Here is a 21,292-nt window from a genome sequence, read left to right as displayed (position 1 = left end):
TTGATACAGGCATGCAATATGAAATAAGCACATCATGAAAAATGGGTTACCCATCCCCTTAAGCATTTATCCATTGAGTTGCAAACAATCCAATTACACAGTTTTAGATATTTTAAAATACATAGTTATTATTGACTATAGTCACCCTGTTGTGCTATCAAATAGTATGTTTTGTTCATTCTTTCCAACTATGTTTTGTACCCATGAACCATCCCCAAGTCCCCAGCAGCCCTCCACTACCCTTCACAGCCTCTGGGAATCATCCTTCTACCTTTTTATGTCCATGTGTTCAATTGTTTTGAATTTTAGATCTCATAAATAAGTGAGAACAGGTAATGTTTATCTTTCTGTGCCTGGCTTATTTCACTTAACATATGATCTCCACTTTCATCCATGTTGTTGCAAATGACAGGATTTCATTCTTTTTTGTGGTTGAATTGTACTCTGTTGAGTATTTGTACTACATTTTCTTTATCCATTTATCTGTTGATGCACAGGTTGCTTCCAACTCTGAGCTACTGTAAATAGTGCTGGAACAAACACAGGAATGAGGATATGTCTTTGACATACTGATTTCCTTTCTTTTAGGTACATACCCAGCAGTGGATTTTCTGGGTCACATGGTATAACTCACTTTTTAATTCTTTTTGAGGAACCTTTAAACTGTTCCACATAGTGGTGGTACTAATGTACATTCCCAGCAACAACGTACAAGGGTACTCTTTTCTCTGCATTCGTGCCAACATTTGTTGCTGCCTGTCTTTAGGATAAAACTCATTTTAACTGAGGTGAGGGAAACTATTTCTTGATAGCACTAAGTGATCTACAAGAAATCAACACTAAAGACACAGAGAGATTAAGAATAAAGAATGAAGGATTATATAACATGCTAATGCAATCAAAAGAAAGTTGGAGTAGCTATATTAATTTTAGACAAAGAATACTTCAAAGCAAAGAACATTATCAGGAATAAAAGGGTTATTACAAAATGATAAAAGGGTCAGTTTTCCAAGAAGATATAACAAACTTTAATATGTATGTACCAAACAACAGAGTGCCAAAAGAGATGAGGAAAAAAAATAATAGAATTGCAAAGAGAAATAGAAGAATCCACTGTTATACCTGAGCAATTTAACACTCTAGAGTAATTTGTCAATTACGAATTAACATCTATAGAACACTTATTGCCACAAAAGCAGAATACACATTCTTCTCTAGTTACATGTAGTATTAACCAAAATAGACCACATTCTGGACCACAAAATACATCTTAACAATTTAAAATAATAAAAAACGTACAAAATATGCTTTGAGGCCACAATGAAATTAAACTAGAAATCAGTAACAGAAAGACGGCTGGAAAAATCCCCAAATACACATAGATTAAACAGCACACTTCTAAATACACATGGGACAAAGAAGAAGTAACAAGAGAATTTTTAAAAATTTCAAACAAATTGAAAGTAAAAATATGACTCAAAATTTATGAGATGCAGCAAAAGCAATGCTTAGAGAAAAATGTATAACATTGCATTTAGAAAAACAAAAAGAAATCTGAAATCAAGAATCTAAGCTTGCATCTTAGGAAACTGGGAAAAGAAGAGCAAATTAAATCTAATGTAAACAGAAGAAAAGAAAGATTACAGCAATAATCAATGAATTTGAAATTGGAAAATCGAGAGAAAACATCAATGGCACCAAAAGCTGATTTTTTTAGGGAAAACATCAATAAAATTTATAGGCCTTTAGCTAGGATAAGGAAAGAGAGAGAAAGCAAGAGAGGAGAGAGAGAGAGAGAGACAGAGAGAGAGGAAAAAAAACCTTACTAATATCAGAAGTGAAACAGGAGCCGTTACTACCAATCTCAATGGACATTAAAATCACAATAAAATATTATTAACAACTCTAAGGCCACAAATTTGATAGTCTAGATGAAATGGATCAATTTCTTCAAAGACACAAGCTATCCAAACTCATAGACAATCTGAATGGGCCCGTATCTATCAAAAACTTAAGTCAGTAATTTATAACCCACAAAATAGAAAGCACTAGGTCCATATGTCTTCACTTATGAATTCTACCCAACTTTTAAGAAAGAAATATCAATTTTCTACAATCTCTTTCAGAAATTAGACGCATAGAGAATGCTTCATAACTCATTCTACTAGGTCAGCCTTATCCTAATACCAAAATCAGAGAAAGGCACAACAAGAAAAGAAAACTACTGACCAACATTTCTCATGAGCATAGATAGATGCGAAAATCCTCAAAAAGTATGAAAATCAAATATAAGAATGCATACAAAGCATTATAATTCATGATTAAGTGGATTTATTCCAGATATGCAAGGCAGGTTCACCGTCTAAAAATCAGTTAATGTCATCCATTGCATCAACAGGAAAAAGGAGAAAAATCATGTGGTTATATCAACGGATGAAGAAAACTCACTTGACAAAATCCAATACCTATTCAAGATAAGAAGTGTTAGCAAACTAAGAATAGAGGGGAACTTCCTTAACTTCATAGTGAACATTTTCAAAACTCCTATAGCTAACATTGTACTTAATGATCAGAAAGATCAGGAACAAGCTGAGAATGTCCACTCTGAATAGCACTGAGAGTTTCAAAAAAGCTTAATTTTGACTTGTGTTCTCCTTCGTCAAGATTTAGGAATGTAGGTTAAAAATGATTCGGTTGTCCAGGATCTCACAGGGCTGACCTAGCAATTATACATGTTAATAGATACAAAATAATAATAGTCATAAGAATTCATGAGCTGGAAAGTATCTTCAAATGATGAGAAATTGGAAAGTAGACTGCATTATTAGGGAATGTTAACTAAGAATTGCTTCCTTTTGTAGATGATGAGTAAATTTTTATACAACTTAAAGCAATTTATATCAAAGCTACTCATTTTCATTTGTTTCAGAATATGTTTTTGCTTTCAGATTTTTCTAAATAAAACACAGTAACTTAGAAAAACATTAGTAATTGTCTTTTTCAATAACACTTCGCCAGAGTCATGAGGATGGATAGACCTTTAAAGCAATTTGAGCTGTGTTCATGCTCTGGCATGCTACAGTGGACACCATGCAATAAAAGCCAAAACCTCTTAATGTACTTCAGCCTAACACACTGACAAGCAACAAATTATGATGGTCCAAATGAATCGTTATTCTGACCCTAAAATTGCAATGACAGGAACATTGAAACTGGAGCAAAAAAAAAAAAAAAAAAACCAACGTTTTGGTGAACAGATTGTGTGATCTATAGTTTTAAAGCAAAAATTGCACTCCTCAATAAAAAGGTAATTCATAACTTTGTGTTAACTTGTCTTTTTATTTTTCTAGTGATGATTGATATTTTAAAAGACATGAAAGCATTGCAAACTCCTAAAGTCAGCTTTAGCAAGCATATTTTAAGTCCTCTATTGTTTTCCTGTGGGATGATGCTAGTGAATAAAACACACAGATGTGCATTCGTGCATACACACACACAGTCAAGCTCCTGTAAAAGCGACCTTGTCTTTAAAATTAAGAGCTTGCTTTCTTAGGAAAGGTTTTGCATGTCTTATGCAAAGATTTCTTTTATGTTGTCTATGTTTATCTTTGTGCTCATCAGGAGTCTTCTTAAAACAGGTTTTATTCTAGGAAACTATATGAAAGTTTAATACTTCCATATGATATCTTAAAAATTATATATATATATGTATTTGTAAAAGAATCCCAAAATTTTCCTGCCTTCTTCTCTCTCTATATTCTTTTTTCTAAACTCTAGTCTCATTCATTACTAATCACCTCTATGTCAAACTCCAAGCTCTGGGAGTTCACAGTCCAGTCAGCAGGTGAGACAAATACAAGCACAGTGCAAATGAGATTAGGGGAGTGAGAGGTAGGAAGCAAGGTGCCTGGGGGCTGGCATAGCTGATTGAACTTGCAGTGCCTAGAGAAGGATTCAAAGAGGAAGGCTTAGCTGAACAGACTCTTGAAGAAAGAGAATTTTTGAAGACAAGAGAAGACAATAGCATTCCAGGTGAAGTGATTGGGCCAATTTACAGAGATGTGAAAAGCAGAGTCATTTTGGGGGAATAGCAAAAAGTCTGATCTGACTGGAAGTGGAAATAGCAAATAGCAAATGAAGCAAGCTAGAAAACAAAAGCAAAGGTTAAAAAGAATGCTCTATCCTAGATTAAGGTGTTTTAGCTGAGATTTCATTTAGTAGTTAGTGATGAGGCACTTAGGGATTTAAGGCAAACATTTTAAGATTAGAGAAGCAATTTCTTTTCTTTTCTTTTCTTTTTTTGAGACGGAGTCTCGCTCTGTCGATCTCAGCTCACTGCAAGCTCCGCCTCCTGGGTTCACGCCATTCTCCCGCCTCAGCCTCCTGAGTAGCTGGGAATACAGGCGCCCGCCACCTCGCCAGGCTAGTTTTTTTTTGTATTTTTTAGTAGAGACGGGGTTTCACCATGTTAGCCAGGAGGGTCTCGATCTCCTGACCTCGTGATCCGCCCGTCTCGGCCTCCCAAAGTGCTAGGATTACAGGCTTGAGCCACCGCGCCCGGCCTAGAGAAGCAATTTCTAAAGGCAAATTTGTTCATTATTATTGTCTTTTTAATATAATTTTTCTTCTCATTCTACTTCTTTGCTCAGTTTTTGTCTAATCTGTATCTGTGTTTTGCAAGACATTAGCTATTTTATACCCACAGTAGAGTATTAAAACAAGGTGAAGCAAAAAATAATTACAATAAAAGATGGTAGAAATAATCAGACTTACAGAATCCTTGGAGTGCTCCTCCTAGCATTTGGGCATCCATTATGGGATTGAAATTGGGAGCTGGGAAGATGGTTCCTTGCACCTGGTGGGAAAATCAATGAGAAAGTGATTGTAATGATTCATGTTAATGTTTCAACATCGTGGCTGGGCGCGGTGACTCACGTCTGTAATCCCTGCACTTTGGGAGGCAGAGGCAGGCGATCACCTGAGGTCAGGAGTTCAAGACCAACCTGGCCAACATGATGAAACCCTGTCTCTACTAAAAATACGACAAATTAACTGGGAGTGATGGCGCCTGTAATCCCAGCTACTCAGGAGGCAAAAAAAAAAAAAAAAAATCAACATTGTTTTCCAGACAAATGAAAGTATATTCTGAATGTTTACATTACTACAAGACATACACACAAGGCGTGTTAAACAAATGCCTTACTTGTGTGTCAGTTGCTGAGAGAAAATTTGGTTGAGTTCATTTTATCCATTGGTCTCTACTACTATCCGTTGGCATCTATTATTCAAATAAGAGACCATGATACCAAAACCAGTTGTAAAAAAATGTAAGAATCAAATTAATAATATATATCCTCTTGACTAACAGTAAGTTTTTTTAAAGGAATGGAGCTTATTTTATAGAAACTGAAAAAGAGTACTGTATTGGTGGGATTCATTTCATTCATATGAATTAGAAATGGCACTTGCTACCACAGCTTTTTTCTATATAAGGGACCTTAAAATTATATTAGAAAAAAATAAAAATAATTGAATTTGGATTATGAGCTTCATAGAAATCCAGGTGATATAGATAAGGCAGAGATTATCTAGCCAAAGCTCATGACTGCAGAGGTAAACATAAAAACTTGACATACATTCTATTTAAATTCTCTCTCCTGACAATCATAAAATGGTAGAACATTTAAAGCAGGCTTGTGATCCACATGGTGCATTATTTTAGACTGAACCCGCCAGGACTAGCCACCATATAATCACACTCAGCACAATACAGCTGTCAATCAAAATTTATTAAGAAGGGCAGCTCTCCCTGTTTGTTGTCAGCATGCCCAGACACATTGGGGAATTTATGCCTTCCCACAGCAAATGAGTCTTCTAGGCCCTGAGATGAACTCAGACATTCCTATTAATTAAGTTAGTTAACTAATGAGAACAGGACTAGACCATAATTTCGAGCTAAAAGAATATACATATACTGATACGAAAATATTTGTAAAAGGAATTTGAAGGACTAAGAACTCAAAACTGAGAAATGAATTCAGTTTGAATTCTACCTCACTGATATTAATAAATATGAAGTTATCTATTTGAAGTAGACCAAAAAACATGATGATTGTGATATGTCTATATTTTCATTCCTAGAAGTACAAATTAGTGGAATTCTTATTCTGTGAATTATGCAGATTCTTTCAATCATTATACTTATCGTGGTTAATGTTTTGCATCAGGAAAACATAACAGAAATAAATATATCAGACAGACTCATAAGAATTACCCTGGAGAAGAAGATGTGGGGGAAAGAGCTGGTCCTAGATGAGAGGGTGTAAATTTCCCCCAACCACATGTATGAATGAATAAGTGATCTGGGAAGTGGGACTGCAGCCTTTCCACAGCTGATTGTATATAAGTTGCAAAAGATAGTTGGAGGTGGCAGCCACAAGGTTACTAAGTAAAAGAGTGATACAATTTGATTTGAGTTCCAGTGGTAACACTTTATAACAATGCAAAGAATGAAACAAAAAGAAGCAATACAAGTTGCAAGAGTGGCTAATTTCGAATCCCAGTTGAGCTATCATGTAAACCCGAACTGAGGCAAATAGCATGTTTTCAATAAACACAGATTTCTTGGTTAACTAAATGTAATTTAACCTACTAATTTTTTTTGAGACACATTTTTAACTTAACCTAATAATGGCAGTTTACCATGAAAAGTTACCTTGAACAGTCAGAGACTGTTTTAGGAGTTTTCCAGAATGTATACCTTTCGAACAATGCCCTTTTTATATGCATGATTTTTTTTTTTTTACTCTGGCCTTAGAGTAAATTGGAAATTTTGAAAAAATGTACATTTTTTCAATGTGACAATGAGAAATAATGTATATCCATATGTATCAAGATTTTTTCATTTCTTTGAAAATGGCCAGATTTAGAAATAGTATATATAATTTGTCTAAGGCAAAATAACTTGTAATACCTGTCATCTCTATTTAAGTTTTACCACAAGGTAATCAAAATATAATATTTGCTTCTAGTTACATATGAATTTGGGTTTTGAAAAAGGAATAAAGAATGTGCTCCTTTTAGAAGACAGAATAAACAGCCACATAAACTTACTATACAGAAGAGTATGAGTAATTTGTATGTTTAAAATTTGGTTCTAGAAACTATCTTTCCACCTCCGTGAATATATTAAATGACAGAAAAATTTCAAATTTATTAATTCCTGAGACTTAGTACAAACTGGAAAAAAAAAACACATTTGTTTTGCATGTGAAGTTGATAAAAATATTTTTACTATCTCATATCAATAGGTACATCAACATATGGATCATATTTCACTTATAGCCAATTAGGTGGCCAGGATTCATAAAACCACATCCCTCCAGATCCAACATCCCTAGGCTTCCCACATTTGAATACTTTTTCTCATGTGGCTTTTGAGTCACATGCACCTTGACAATCTGAGTGCCTCAAGACTTTTTGGGTTTGAAATGTCAGCTAGGCAAGGTGACAGTTTGACTAATAAGACATGTGCTAGAGTGTGAATTTCAATGGATAATTCAGTGTGTTTGAAGTACCTTAGTTTTAGTGCAGTTGATACTATATCTCTAGTTAATTAAAGACTTTAAGAGTCCTAAGAGGAAATTGTACAGGAATCTTAGGATTTCCTTTCATGAGGCATTTACCCTGAACATGGCATCGACTTAGCTTTGGAGCATTGCTCCTTGGGATTTTACTTTGGACAGAACTAAATGCTCTAAACTCTCCTAAAGGTCTTCAGCCGTTTATCCCCCTCTGCCTCATGTCTCCCAGGAGTTCTTCCAAAGTGGTTTCAATGGCTTTAAACACAAGGAACACTAAAGGGTGGATTACTGAACACATTGTTTCTCTTCCTTACCCTTCCACAGCTAATGAGCCCTTCAGTCTCATTCCCTCATTCCTAGCCTTACAATACTTTTCATGTAATTTGCCTTCTTTTAATTTCTGCTATTACTACTTAATACAGACCTTTGCCAATTTTTCTTTCAGTTATATCTGACAAGCTGCCAGGTAGATCCTATTTGTCTACCAAAATGATCCTTCTAAAAGATCAAATATTATTTGCCCTTCCAGCCTTAAAATCTTTAATGCCCAAAACAATGCTTCTCAATATTCGTTTTGTACTCTGGCCTACATGATACATGGTTTTCAGAAGAAAGAAACATCCTTGGGAGCATCTAGGCTTATGAACATGTCCCAGTATGCTATACCTTTAAGTACATCCCATTCGTGCCCACTCAAGAAAGTATATTGCCATCCAACTGAGTGACAGTATCATATAAGCAATGTAGGAATCACATAGGATAGAAAAAGTCAAACTTTGGTTCTTCAGTGTTAAACATTTTCAATGCATGCCATAACATATTCCTGTGACTCAGAATAGATGACTCATGGGATTCACTTCAAATATTTTAACAGAGTATACAACATTCTTCATGACCTGATTCTTTACTCCCTGGATAGTTTCATATTTTATTTTCTCTCTCCTGAGCCCCTGTTCCCATACCGTGACTCACAGTCACACACTCCAGCTAAAAGGAACTTCTGTGTCATTGTTCATTGTGTTCCATCTGTGTGAATATTTCCTCCCCAACTCCCATCTCTTGACTTCACCTTATGATCACGGCAAACATCTATACAAGATGTTATCTTTCAAGCTTTGGCTCTAGAGTCATCTTTTACATGGCGCCATTCATGATGCCTCTAGTAGGACTGTCCACTCCCATCCTGGTGCCCTCTATTTTATCCTGGGCATGGAACTGTAGCACACGCTACTAGAGCATCAATTGCACTTCAGCAGAAAATTTCCATTTTTAATTCTACTGGCTTTCTGAGAATAGCGGGTCCTATTAGCAAGGCTTCCTGAGTTTTCTTGAGAGTAAACCTGAATGTGAGCGGCTGTGCAAATCTGGAAATAGAACTGTTCTTGCAAGTAAAGGAAGAAGAATTTGGATCTCCAGGAAATAATTTGGGAAGATACCTAACAAGGAACAAGAATGGAAAATGAGGCAAAATTCCTCTCTGTGACCTCACCTTCCTTATTAGTAACAATTTTTCATTAACATTTGTTAAAAGGTTGTTATAAGTGATTTTTTTTTTTTTAAGTAGAAGTTGGGGAAAAGAAGGAGTTATTTGGGTTTGTCTGGGTGAAAAAAAATACAACATGCTGACAAAGGCTCTGTTCAGTTTAAACTTTAGTTAGTCAAACTTTAGTTGGGCACCTTTGAATCCTGTTCCCAACTAGACATCTACATTTGGGGGTCTCTCAGTCTTGGCATCACTCAATTGTAATGAGAATCTTGCTAAGTCAGTTTAAAGAAAATGTCCCAACTGTGATATCTGATGAACCTCAATGTCTGATCAAATTCCTCATCCCCCAAGTGCTGGCTGGTCACTCCGGCCTGCCTTCAGCAAGATTCCTGTTAGGTACATTAAACCAGAATCAACCTTCTACTTTTGATGCTTAATCTCAGTAATTTTTCATTCCAGACTGCCTCCCTTGAATATAAATCCCCACTTATCCATGATATATTTGGAATTGAGCTCAGTTCTATTCAATACTGAAGTCTCTTTTCCCCTATTGCAATAGTTCCTAAATAAAGTCGTTTTTTGTTTGTTTGTTTGTTTTTACCATTTTAACTGCTACTCAGCTTGGTTTCTTCAACAATGCACAGCTATAGAGCTCACACAGGGAAAGAATAAAGGCAGCATAAGATGCTAGGAGTCCGAAGAAACCTGGGAAGGCCTTGGACTCCATATTGCATACTCAGGGTAGTTGAGGCAATCTTATATGTAGAACCCCACAAAAACCTACATGGTTTCCTGCTTCTTCTAGACCGTAAGCTCTCAATATCATAGATTTTGTGCAGTGTAATTTTATTAATAGTACTGTATTTGATTTGAAATAATTTCTGATTTCGCCTTTTCAAAGTTTTCAATAGACTAGAAGAATTTTGATTACACAAATTCCTTCACAAAATTAAGTTGAAATGAAGCTAAGAATGTGACATGATTTGAATATGTGTCCCCTCCAAATCTCCTGTTGAAATGTGTCTCCAGTGTTGGAGGTGGGGCCTAATGGGAGGCGTTGGGTCACAGGGGCAGATCCCTCATGGCTTGAGGCTGTCCTCACAACCTCTTTTCCTTATAAATTACTCAGTCTCAGGTATTTCTTTAAAGCAATGTAAGAATGGCCTAATACAATATGATATATTGACTTCAGTTCTAGGTATTGCCTCAGTAGTTGTAATTCACACAAGTGGAATTTAGTTCTATAGTACATAGTATTATATTGGGCTTAAAATATATGTGCAAATTTCAAGGTAAATTACTTTCTAGACAATCCAGTCAGAGGTAACTATTTTCTGATCACCTGATCTCAGTCAGAAACTTCCTCTCCATCCTCTTATTACCCTTATATTTCTAATGAGATTAGGAGGTTTAGAAACAATATCAAAACACCACAGATCTGAAGAGATTTCAATGGATATGGATTTGAGAGAATGAGTCTCATTCACGGAAGATCAAATGGAGGATTAAAAAGCTGAAAAACTGGCCCGGCATGGTGGCTCACGCCAGTAATCCCAGCACTTTGGGAGGCAAGGTGGGTGGATCACAAGGTCAGGAGTTCAAGACATGCCCGGCCAAGACAGTGAAACCCCATCTCTATGAAAAATACCGAAAGTGGCCGGGTGTGGTGGCGGGTGCCTGTAATCCCAGCTACTCGGGAGGCTGAGGCAGAGAACTTCTTGAACTCGGGAGGTGGAGGTTGCAGTGAGGGGAGATTGCACCACTGCACTCCAGTCTGGGAGACAGAGCAAGACTCCATCTCAGAAAAACAAAAACAAAACAAAACAAAACAAACAAAAGAGCTGAAAAGCTAAAGGGAATGTTTCCCTGTGAAAAGAACATGTTCAATGAAAAAAAATTGAGGGTATATGGGAAATAAATATTTTTAGTGTATACTATAACATGAAAATACGATTTTTAATATTCTAAAACAATGAAACTTGGATCTTTGTTGAATAAGCACAGACTGCTCTCAGTTTTTAGCTCTAAGCATTTAATTATTCGATAATGTTTTTAATCAAATTTTTGAGATTAACTGATATTATTAAAAAAGAATTAAACTATTCACGTTAAAAGTTATGTGCATCTTGATTAAAATTGTAGCCCACACTTATTGTAATTTTATAGAATTTAACTTTCCTAGATTCAAATAACTAAATGTCATGTTACTTTTCGAAGAAGGTTAAATGGCTAACATGTGTAATATAGTTTTACTATTGTAAATTAAATGCATATACACAATGGATTCAAGGAAGATGATACATTGTATCATAAAAGTCTAACAAAATTCCATGGAATTTGAAGAAAAATGACTAATCTTCAAGTGAAAAATAGAAAAGAGTTAATGTCTTGTTAGAACGTGTGTGTTTTTTTCGGTGTGTGTAAAAGACATGTGTTTACTCAAAGAATGTAAACAATGAAGAAAACTACAAATAATTTTTAAAAACCCTCAGTCTCACTACTCAGAATTAAAAAATATAAACATCAAATGAAAACATGATTAGGAGAATAAATATTTTTAAAGGATAAAATTGCTTTTTAAAAACTTGTATATTTAAAGAAACAGAAATACACTGAATGAAGTGCCAAAAACTTAGGCAGACAGCTAAATGATTTTTTCCTTATGGGCCAAAGTAGCTGTTTCCTAGATCTGGATATAAAGCAAGAAATACCTTTTACTAAATGCAATTTGGGATAAATACCACTTAGATTAAATGAAAAAAATCTAATGAAGTGATATTGAAAAAATGTGCTGATTTTTAACAGATCCACCATAAGCACTATTAGTACTGACATTTTAAAGTGTCACTTTCAGGTTAAGAGATAAAAACATTAACATTAAGTCATTATATTTTATAAACAATTTTTCAATTTTAGATGGATTCAAATACAAACATTATGTAAAAGATGAGGATATTGATACTTTCACATTGCTTCCTAACTTCCCTCTTCTCCCTGTTAATAATTTAGGTAGTTTATTAATATGATGACATCATCAAAATTTATTATGTGTACATTCTGTACCATTACCAAAATGACCACAATTGTCCAACAATATTCCAATAAATTTCTAGAAATATATTAATAAAGTTAAGTCTTATAACCAGTTATTTACCCAGGCTTTTTTGTTCCTGAAGTGTTAATATTTTCTTAAATGAATTTTGCCAACAAGTATTTTTCCCCCAACAGGTGCTTATGAGTGATGTTTTACTTGAGGTGAAAATTTTACGCTTGATTAGATTGCAACAGGTGGAAAGACATTGCTTGGAAATTTTATATTTCTAGGAAACCAGCTTTAAATAAAAATTATTTAACAAGTTTTCACATCTGGTAATATTTCTAGGTTCGAGGCTTCCTATTTTGACTTTTTTCCAATGAGTTTCACATTTATGAAGTTCATAATATATTTCAATGTTCCAGTAAAACCTCGTCTCCATTAAGTGTTTTCTGGTCACCAAACTTATAAATAATCTTTCATGAGTTGCTATAATAGCTGCCGTTTACAGAGTGTTAAGTATTGCAAAGCTCTATTTCTCGGTATTGTATTTCATCCTCGAAGCTACCCTGTGCTATTACAGCTATATTATTCCCCATTTTGTAAATGAAAAAAGTGAGACACAGCAAAGGTAAGGAACTTACTGTGGCAATACAGCTACTGAGTGGCAAAGAAGAGGCCTGAATCCGAATTTATCTGGTGCTGAGCCAAAAAACTTAAAATCCTCTCCTAATTTCTTGTACCAGTTCATCTGGTGTGTATATACTTATTTTCCAGTGCTATCTTATCACGGAAATAATTTGTTTGGGGGACACAACCAAATTTCATGCGCCCCATAATTAGAAATCATGCTTTGTGCAGTACTTTCTGTTTCTCAAAGTTCAAGGCCTAGCACTTTGGCTGGGCTTGTAACTAACCAATTGTTTGCCATGTATAACAATATTTCAAAATATCTCATATATTAACCAAAGAGATACATATTAATATGGCTCTAAACATTTTGAAACATATACAGCTGAACTGCAAAGCTCAGTCTAAGCTATTAAATCCAGGTACCTATAAATCATGTAGCATAAACACAGTCCCATTGTATGGTGGTTGCTTTGGAAGAACTCAGAACTCAATTGAAAATCAACAATTCTGTGATTCCGTGACAATTGCTTGCTTCGCTCCACCTGTATATGAGAAGGTGTGCTAAATGAAAATCAGCCTTATGAGTCAAGGACATCTGCAATCATTTTGGTAATTCCTAGTTTGCTATCATGGCCTATTTCCAATTATGTGGATGTGTAATGTACATTTTTCTGACTCCTCTTAACGAGGTTATCTCTATGAGGTTCCACCTCATTTCCTGAGATAGTTTTACGGGCTGACAGTATTAGTTCCTTTTTCACTATGTCATATTATTTCCAGTCTTATTTCCTCATCACAAATCGAAATAGTAGTAAATGCTTAGAACTAAGAAGAGAAGAGAACAAGACTTACGAGATAGAATCTTACACATTGTGGAAGAAAAGTATATATCAAGAGACACTAAATAAAAATCATGTAGTGAGTAAATATAAAAACAAGCATAGATATGAAATATTTTCAGCTAGTTTTTATCATCTTTATTTGCACAAATATTGTTCTCTGTTAGCCAGACACTTTAGACTTAGTTATAAATTAATACAAAAATGCCGAAAAACATGATTAATAATTTTTGCTTCTTGATATTATTTCTTTCTCCAAGTAAAAAATAGGATGTACCATGAAGGTGTCTTTACACATTTCAGCAATGTTTGCAGAATTGTTTTCTTCTTGGTTAAAAAAATATATATACACATATATTTTTTAAAAGCAAATCTCTAAAAGTCTGCTTCCCCATCATGAAATGGCTCTGAAGGGCAAATCCTCTAGAGTACAGAGTATATTTTCTAAGGAGAGTACACCCTTTTTGCGCAAAATACCAGCCAGGTTCTCCATAGTTTGGGTACTAACTCCCCATTTGTTACTGGAACTCATTACAAAAGACAGAACACTACTAGTGCCATCATAGAATCCCTACTGCTCCGAGAGAGCAATCAGACTACAGTCACTTCTCAGGTTGTTCTAAAGAACTTTTCAGGAGCTGAGAGCACAGCATAAATCAAAGTGAGTGAGAACCTGCAGAGTGACAATAGCTTCCTCCCCGAAATAGAAAATACATGGCTGGGACACGGCTGGGACTGCTGGGACACTGATCATCACATAATATTCACTATACCCATTTCAGCTGAAAGAGGAAATGCTTATGTGTATAGCTAATCTTTTGAAAGCTCAGTTGTTTGCTATCCCATGCTAATTAGGCCAAGAGCCCATTTTTTCCCCCTTGTTTCTTTAGAGTTTTACAACTCCTCAATTCTTTCACACAGCTGATCCTCTAGTAACGTCATTTTGATCCACATTGTTTGGTTATAAATTGGTGAGAAAATAAAAAAGAATCCCCGGCAGTGACACTGTATGGAGTTTGCATGTTTTCTTTATGTCTATGTGGATTTTCTCCAAGTGCTCCTATATTCTCCCACATTCCACTGATGTGCACATTAGGTTCATCCGCTTGTCCCCATGGTCCCACTGTCAGTGAGTGAGTGAGTGAGTGAGTGAGTGAATGAGTGAGTATTGTCTGAGTACACCCTGTGGTGGACAGGCATCTTGGCCAAGGTCAGTTGCCGCCTTGTGCCTGAGCTGCTGGGATAGGCTCTGGGGCTGCCCATAACCCTGAACTGGAATAAGTTGGTAAACACTTATCTTGTTTTTACTCATCTTTCTTCAATGTAAGCATAGCTCACATTTATTTCAATTTTAATATTGGAAGTCTTTGGTCTATTTAGAACTTCAGTGATGTTTTTGTGATGAGAGATGTAGGAAGCTAACTCTTGCATGTATCAATTAGCCTATGGGTAAAATTGATTTTGTTATACATTGTTTTCCTTAAAGGTGCAGATACCAAGAGCCTATCCATGACATTAGGTGAGGACTCACCGTACAATGGCAGAGCTCCACATGGAAGATTCAATCCCTATTCACAAAGAGTTGGTAAATGCAGCTGGTAATACAAAGAGTGTTATAAGAAACCATGAAGTTCAATTAAAAGAACTAGAGAAGCAAGAGCAAACACATTCAAAAGCTAGCAGAAGGCAAGAAATAACTAAGATCAGAGCAGAACTGAAGGAGATAGAGACACAAAAAACCCTCCAAAAAAAATCAATGAATCCAGGAGCTGGTTTTTTGAAAAGATCAACAAAATTGATAGACCGCTAGCAAAACTAATAAAGAAGAAAAGACAGAAGAATCAAATAGACGCAATAAAAAATGATAAAGGGGAATCACCACTGACCCCACAGAAATACAAACTACCATCAGCGAATACTATAAACACCTCTACTCAAATAAACTAGAAAACCTAGAAGAAATGAATAATTTTCTGGACACTTACACTCTCCCAAGACTAAACCAGGAAGAAGTTGAATCCCTGAATAGATCAATAGCAGGCTCTGAAATTGAGGCAATAATTAATAGCCTACCAACCAAAAAAAGTCCAGGACCAGATGGATTCACAGCTGAATTCTACCAGAGGTAAAAGGAGGAGCTGGTACCATTCCTTCTGAAACTATTCCAATCAATAGAAAAAGAGGGGATCCTTCCTAACTCATTTTATGAAGCCAACATCATCCTGATACCAAAGCCTGGCAGAGACACAACAAAAAAAGAGAATTTTAGACCAATATCCCTGATGAACATCGATGCAAAAATCCTCAATAAAATACTGGCAAACTGAATCCAGCAGCACATCAAAAAGCTTATCCACCATGATCAAGTGGGCTTCATCCCTGGGATGCAAGGCTGGTTCAACATATGCAAATCAATAAACGTAATCCAGCATATGAACAGAACCAAAGACAAAAACTACATGATTATCTCAATAGATGCAGAAAAGGCCTTTGACAAAATTCAGCAGCCCTTCATGCTAAAATCTCTCAATAAATTCAGTATTGATGGAACTTTTCTCAAAATTATAAGAGCTATTTATGACAAACCCACAGCCAATATCATACCGAATGGGCAAAAACTGGAAGCATTCCGGTTGAAAACTGGCACAAGACAGGGATGCCCTCTCTCACCACTCCTATTCAACATATTGTTGGAAGTTCTGGCTAGGGCAATCAGGTAAGAGAAAGAAATAAAGTGTAATCAGTTAGGAAAAGAAGAAGTCAAATTGTCCCTGTTTGCAGATGACATGATTGTATATTTAGAAAACCCCATCATCTCAGCCCAAAATCTCCTTAAGCTGATAAGCAACTTCAGCAAAGTCTCAGGATACAAAATTAATGTACAAAAATCACAAGCATTCTTATACACCTGTAACAGACAAACAGAGAGCCAAATCATGAATGAACTCCCATTCACAATTGCTTCAAAGAGAATCAAATACCTAGGAATCCAACTTACAAGGGATGTGAAGGACCTCTTCAAGGAGAACTACAAACCACTGCTCAGTGAAATCAAAGAGGACACAAACAAATGGAAGAACATACCATGCTCATGGATAGGAAGAATCAATATCGTGAAAATGGCCACACTGCCCAAGGTAATTTATAGATTCAATGCCATCCTTATCAAGCTACCAATGACTTTCTTCACAGAATTGGAAAAAACTGCTTTAAAGTTCATATGGAACCAAAAAAGAGCCCGCATTGTCAAGACAATCCTAAGTCAAAAGAACAAAGCTGGAGGCATCATGCTACCTGACTTCAAACTATATTACAAGGCTACAGTAACCAAAACAGCATGGTACTGGTACCAAAACAGAGATATAGACCAATGGAACAGAACAGAGCCCTCAGAAATAATACTACAGATCTATAGCCATCTGATCTTTGACAAACCTGAGAAAAACAAGAAATGGGGAAAGGATTCCCTATTTAATAAATGGTGCTGGGAAAATTGGCTAGCCATAAGTAGAAAGCTGAAACTGGATCCTTTCCTTACTCCTTATATGAAAAGTAATTCAAGATGGATTAGAGACTTAAATGTTAGACCTAATACCATAAAAACCCTAGAAGAAAACCTAGGTAATACCATTCAGGACATAGGCATGGGCAAGGACTTCATGTCTAAAACACCAAAAGCAACGGCAACAAAGCCAAAATTGACAAATGGGATCTAATTAAACTAAAGAGCTTCTGCACAGCAAAAGAAACTACCATCAGTGTGAACAGGCAACCTACAGAATGGGAGAAAATTTTTGCAATCTACTCATCTGACAAAGGGCTAATATCCACAACCTACAAAGAACTCAAACAAATTTACAAGAAAAAAACAAACAACCCCATCAAAAAGTGGGCAAAGGATATGAACAGACATTTCTCAAAAGAAGACATTCATACAGCCAACAGACACATGAAAAAATGCTCATCATCACTGGCCATCAGAGAAATGCAAATCAAAACCACAATGAGATACCATCTCACACCAGTTAGAATGGCAATCATTAAAAAGTCAGGAAACAACAGGTGCTGGAGAGGATGTGGAGAAATAGGATCACTTCTACACTGTTGGTGGGATTGTAAACTGGTTCAACCATTGCGGAAAACAGTATGGCGATTCCTCAAGGATCTAGAACTGGAAATACCATATGACCCAGCCATCCCATTACTGGGTATATACCCAAAGGATTATAAATCATGCTGCTATAAAGACACATGCACACGTATGTTTATTGCGGCACTATTCACAATAGCAAAGACTTGGAATCAACCCAAATGTCCATCAGTGACAGACTGGATTAAGAAAATGTGGCACATATACACCATGGAATACTATGCAGCCATAAAAAAGGATGAGTTTGTGTCCTTTATAGGGACATGGATGCAGCTGGAAACCATCATTCTCAGCAAACTATCACAAGAACAGAAAACCAAACACCACATGTTCTCACTCATAGGTGGGAACTGAACAATGAGATCACTTGGACTCGGGAAGGGGAACATCACACACCGGGGCCTATTAGGGGGAGCGGGGAGAGGGGAGGGATGGCATTGGGAGTTATACCTGATGTAAATGACGAGTTAATGGGTGCAGCATACCAACATGGTACATGTATACATATGTAACAAACCTGCACATTGTGCGCATGTATCCTAGAACTTAAAGAATAAAAAAAAAAAATCCATGAAGTTTTGTGATGTGTTCCTGCTAAAGATTAGACAAATTACAGCATAAATTTAATCTTAAGGCTGTATCGTTAAAAGGAGTTATTTTGGAAAACACACACATTTTCCAGTTGTTCAAATATCACTTTGGGATAAGTATTTCAGAATTGCTTTCAGAGATATTTGAATACCTCTTCTTCTTATTAGTATTTTTGAGACAGGATTTTGTTCTGTTGCCCAGGCTGGAGTGCAGTGGTGCAATCATGGCTCACTGCATCCTCAACCAACCAGGCTCAAGTGATCTTCCCACCTTAGCCTCCTGAGTAGCTGGGACCACATGTGCCTGGCTGAGTACTTATTATTTTATGATGGATTTGATGTTTACAATTAGCCAAGGCTAAGACTAATGAGATACAGAGTAATAAAGCTGTTAATAACACCACCGTGTGTGTGTGTGTGTCTGTGTGAAAAATTTGTTGATATTAGTGAAACTGGAGGAAATTTATAAAATTAAATGGATAAATAATTGCTAGTAAATTTCATAGTATTTCATCACTTAGTGACTTCAATGAATCAGACTTCATTGTTAGGTCACAAAGAACATGGATTTAAAAAAACGAGAGTGGATTTGGCTCAAACACATCCCTACTTCTGGAAAAATATTTGCCTTACTGAGCTCTGGTTGGTAATCATCCTATATGAAAAATGACACCAGTTTAGAATACCACCTTTATTCCATAATGGGATGTTTTTCTTAGTTATTAAAACAAATTGCATATTGGATTTCTTCTACAATAATAAATAAAATATGAAAAGTTAAAATGGTGCTTTTTTGCCTCTCTGATTCAGTAGCTTACTGAAAGTTCTAGTTATTTTGGGGGGGGAGTGGGGGCGATATCTGGAGATACTCATTCTTTTATTTATTTATTTTATTTTGTTATTCTGGCTATAGAGGATGCCATAATAAACACCATACTTCTGTTATTCTTGAAGTAAATGGTCACCGGCCCATTACTGGCTCATGCAAAACAAAATTGACTCAAAGGAATACTGCACATATAATTTACACAAAGATGCATAGATTCAGAAGAAGACAAATGGAATATAGTGATTTTGTCTAAAATCTCCAAGCTGGTCACATCTGTAGGCTCAGTCTTTGGGTTTTACTCGTGCTTGTCAATAGACTGTTTAATAGTGATTTCTTAGATTCAAAAAGTCAAATTTTTTTTTCTGCACATGTTTTATCTATATGGATTGTATTCCACGCAAAATTTCAGAGCTAGCTCATACTCAAACTACATTATGTGAAGTCTTTACAGATTTTACCAAGTATTATTACTATTCTCTTTGCATCTCTATTACACATGGCCTTCCATTTTTTTTTTTTTTTTTTTGCATTTGTCTTTATCTCTAAATTTAAAACTTCTGGAGGGCAGGTACTTTCTTTTCTTGCTTTTCAAAGCATCTAGGGCAGTGCCTTACATGTAATGTGAGCTCAGAGAATGTTTATAAAGTATAAAAAAATCCATGTACCACAGTGACATCTTTTGTTTACCCAGTGGTTTTAAAAATTCATTATTCATATAAGCAGGCTATGCTCTAGGCATCTTCACCTGCATTTCCTTGGTAATCACCTCAGCGGTCTTGTGAGACTGATAATATTAATCTTATTTCACACACGAGAAGACTATGAGGCTGAGTAAGTTGTTTAAAGCCACACAGGTATTGACTCATGAAGCCAACATTCAAATCCAAATTTAACTTCACGGTTAGTGCCCTTTCCTTTATAGCTGTAATTTGTGTAAAATAAAATAACATATACTATTAAGACTTTTTTTCACTTATGTGAATAAAAACATTTCCATTTTCAAAGGACCCTACAAGTAAAAACAAAATTGTACAAGGATGAGCTCTTATTTTTATGTCAGTTCGAAAAGAAAGAAGAAAGAGGGGAGTGTGTGTGTGTGTGTGTGTGTGTGTGTTTGTGTATTGTAGGGAGGGATGGAAAGAGGGTAAGAAAGACACCCAAAAAGAAATTCCCATTGTCTGGGTTGCCGAAATTTGTTAAGAACAGAATGTCTAATATTTGATTTTAAGTTATTTGCACAACCACTGTGTAAACCCATCTGTGGTCATGAACTTTCAATAGAGGTTAATTGGAATAGATTTTAGCTGGTGGTATTTTGGGGGAGTGAAGGTAGCAGGTTTTCCCCATGATAGGGTTATTCAGCATCAAGAGGAAATCAGCCTAAATGCCCACCAGTGATAGACTGGATAAATAAAACGAGGTAGAGGCTGGGCGTGGTGACTCATGTCTGAAATTCCAGCACTTTGGGAATCTGAGGCGGGCAGATTGCTTGAGCCCAGGAGTTCCAGACCAGCCTAAGCAGGCAACATGGCAAAACTCTATCTCTATACAAAATTAGCTGGGCATGGTGGTATATGCTTTTGGTCCCAGTTACTTGGGAAGCTGAGATGGGAGGATTGCTTGAGCCCTGGAGGTGGAGGTTGTGGTGAGCTGAGATTGTATCACTGCACTCCAGCCTAAGCTACAGAGTAAGACCCTGTCTCAAAAAAAAAAAGAAAAAGAAAAAGAAATGTGGTACATATATACCATGGAATACTATGCAGCCATAAAAACAAACGATACCATGACCTCTGCAGGCACATGGTTGGAGCCTGAGGCCATTATCCTTAGCAAATTAACACAGGAACAGAAAACCAAATATCGCATGTTCTCACTTATAAGTGGAAGCTAAATGATAAGAACACATGGACACACAGAGGGGAACAGCACACACTGGATCTTTTCAGAGGGTGGATTTTGGGAGGAGGGAGATGATCAGGAAAAATAACTATCAGGTACAACAAACTTTCATGACACAAGTTTACCTATGTAACAAACCCTGCACTTAGATCCCTGAAATTAAAATAAAAGTTTAAATTATTGCTAAAAAAAAAAAAAAAAAGAGGGGCAGTATGTATGTGTTTGCTGGATGGTCCTTAAACTAATTAG

At 36.0% G+C, this 21,292-nt stretch overlaps 1 protein-coding gene across 1 annotated transcript in view; it reads right to left on the bottom strand.

Annotated features, from left to right (window-relative positions):
* The window catches only part of ANXA10 (annexin A10), a 97,934-nt gene that overhangs the window by 57,619 nt on the left and 19,023 nt on the right, over positions 1–21,292 (bottom strand). Inside the window, exon 2 of the mRNA XM_033215627.1 lies at positions 4,774–4,855. Coding sequence (XP_033071518.1) covers positions 4,774–4,855 — 82 coding nt within the window. The remainder of the gene's footprint in view (positions 1–4,773; positions 4,856–21,292) is intronic.

Source organism: Trachypithecus francoisi, unplaced genomic scaffold, assembly GCF_009764315.1.
Source record: "Trachypithecus francoisi isolate TF-2019V2 unplaced genomic scaffold, Tfra_2.0 Lachesis_group1, whole genome shotgun sequence".
Classification (NCBI taxonomy): Eukaryota; Metazoa; Chordata; class Mammalia; order Primates; family Cercopithecidae; genus Trachypithecus; species Trachypithecus francoisi.
The sequence above is the reverse complement of the archived record's forward strand: the minus strand, read 5'-3'. Positions and strand labels throughout refer to the sequence as shown.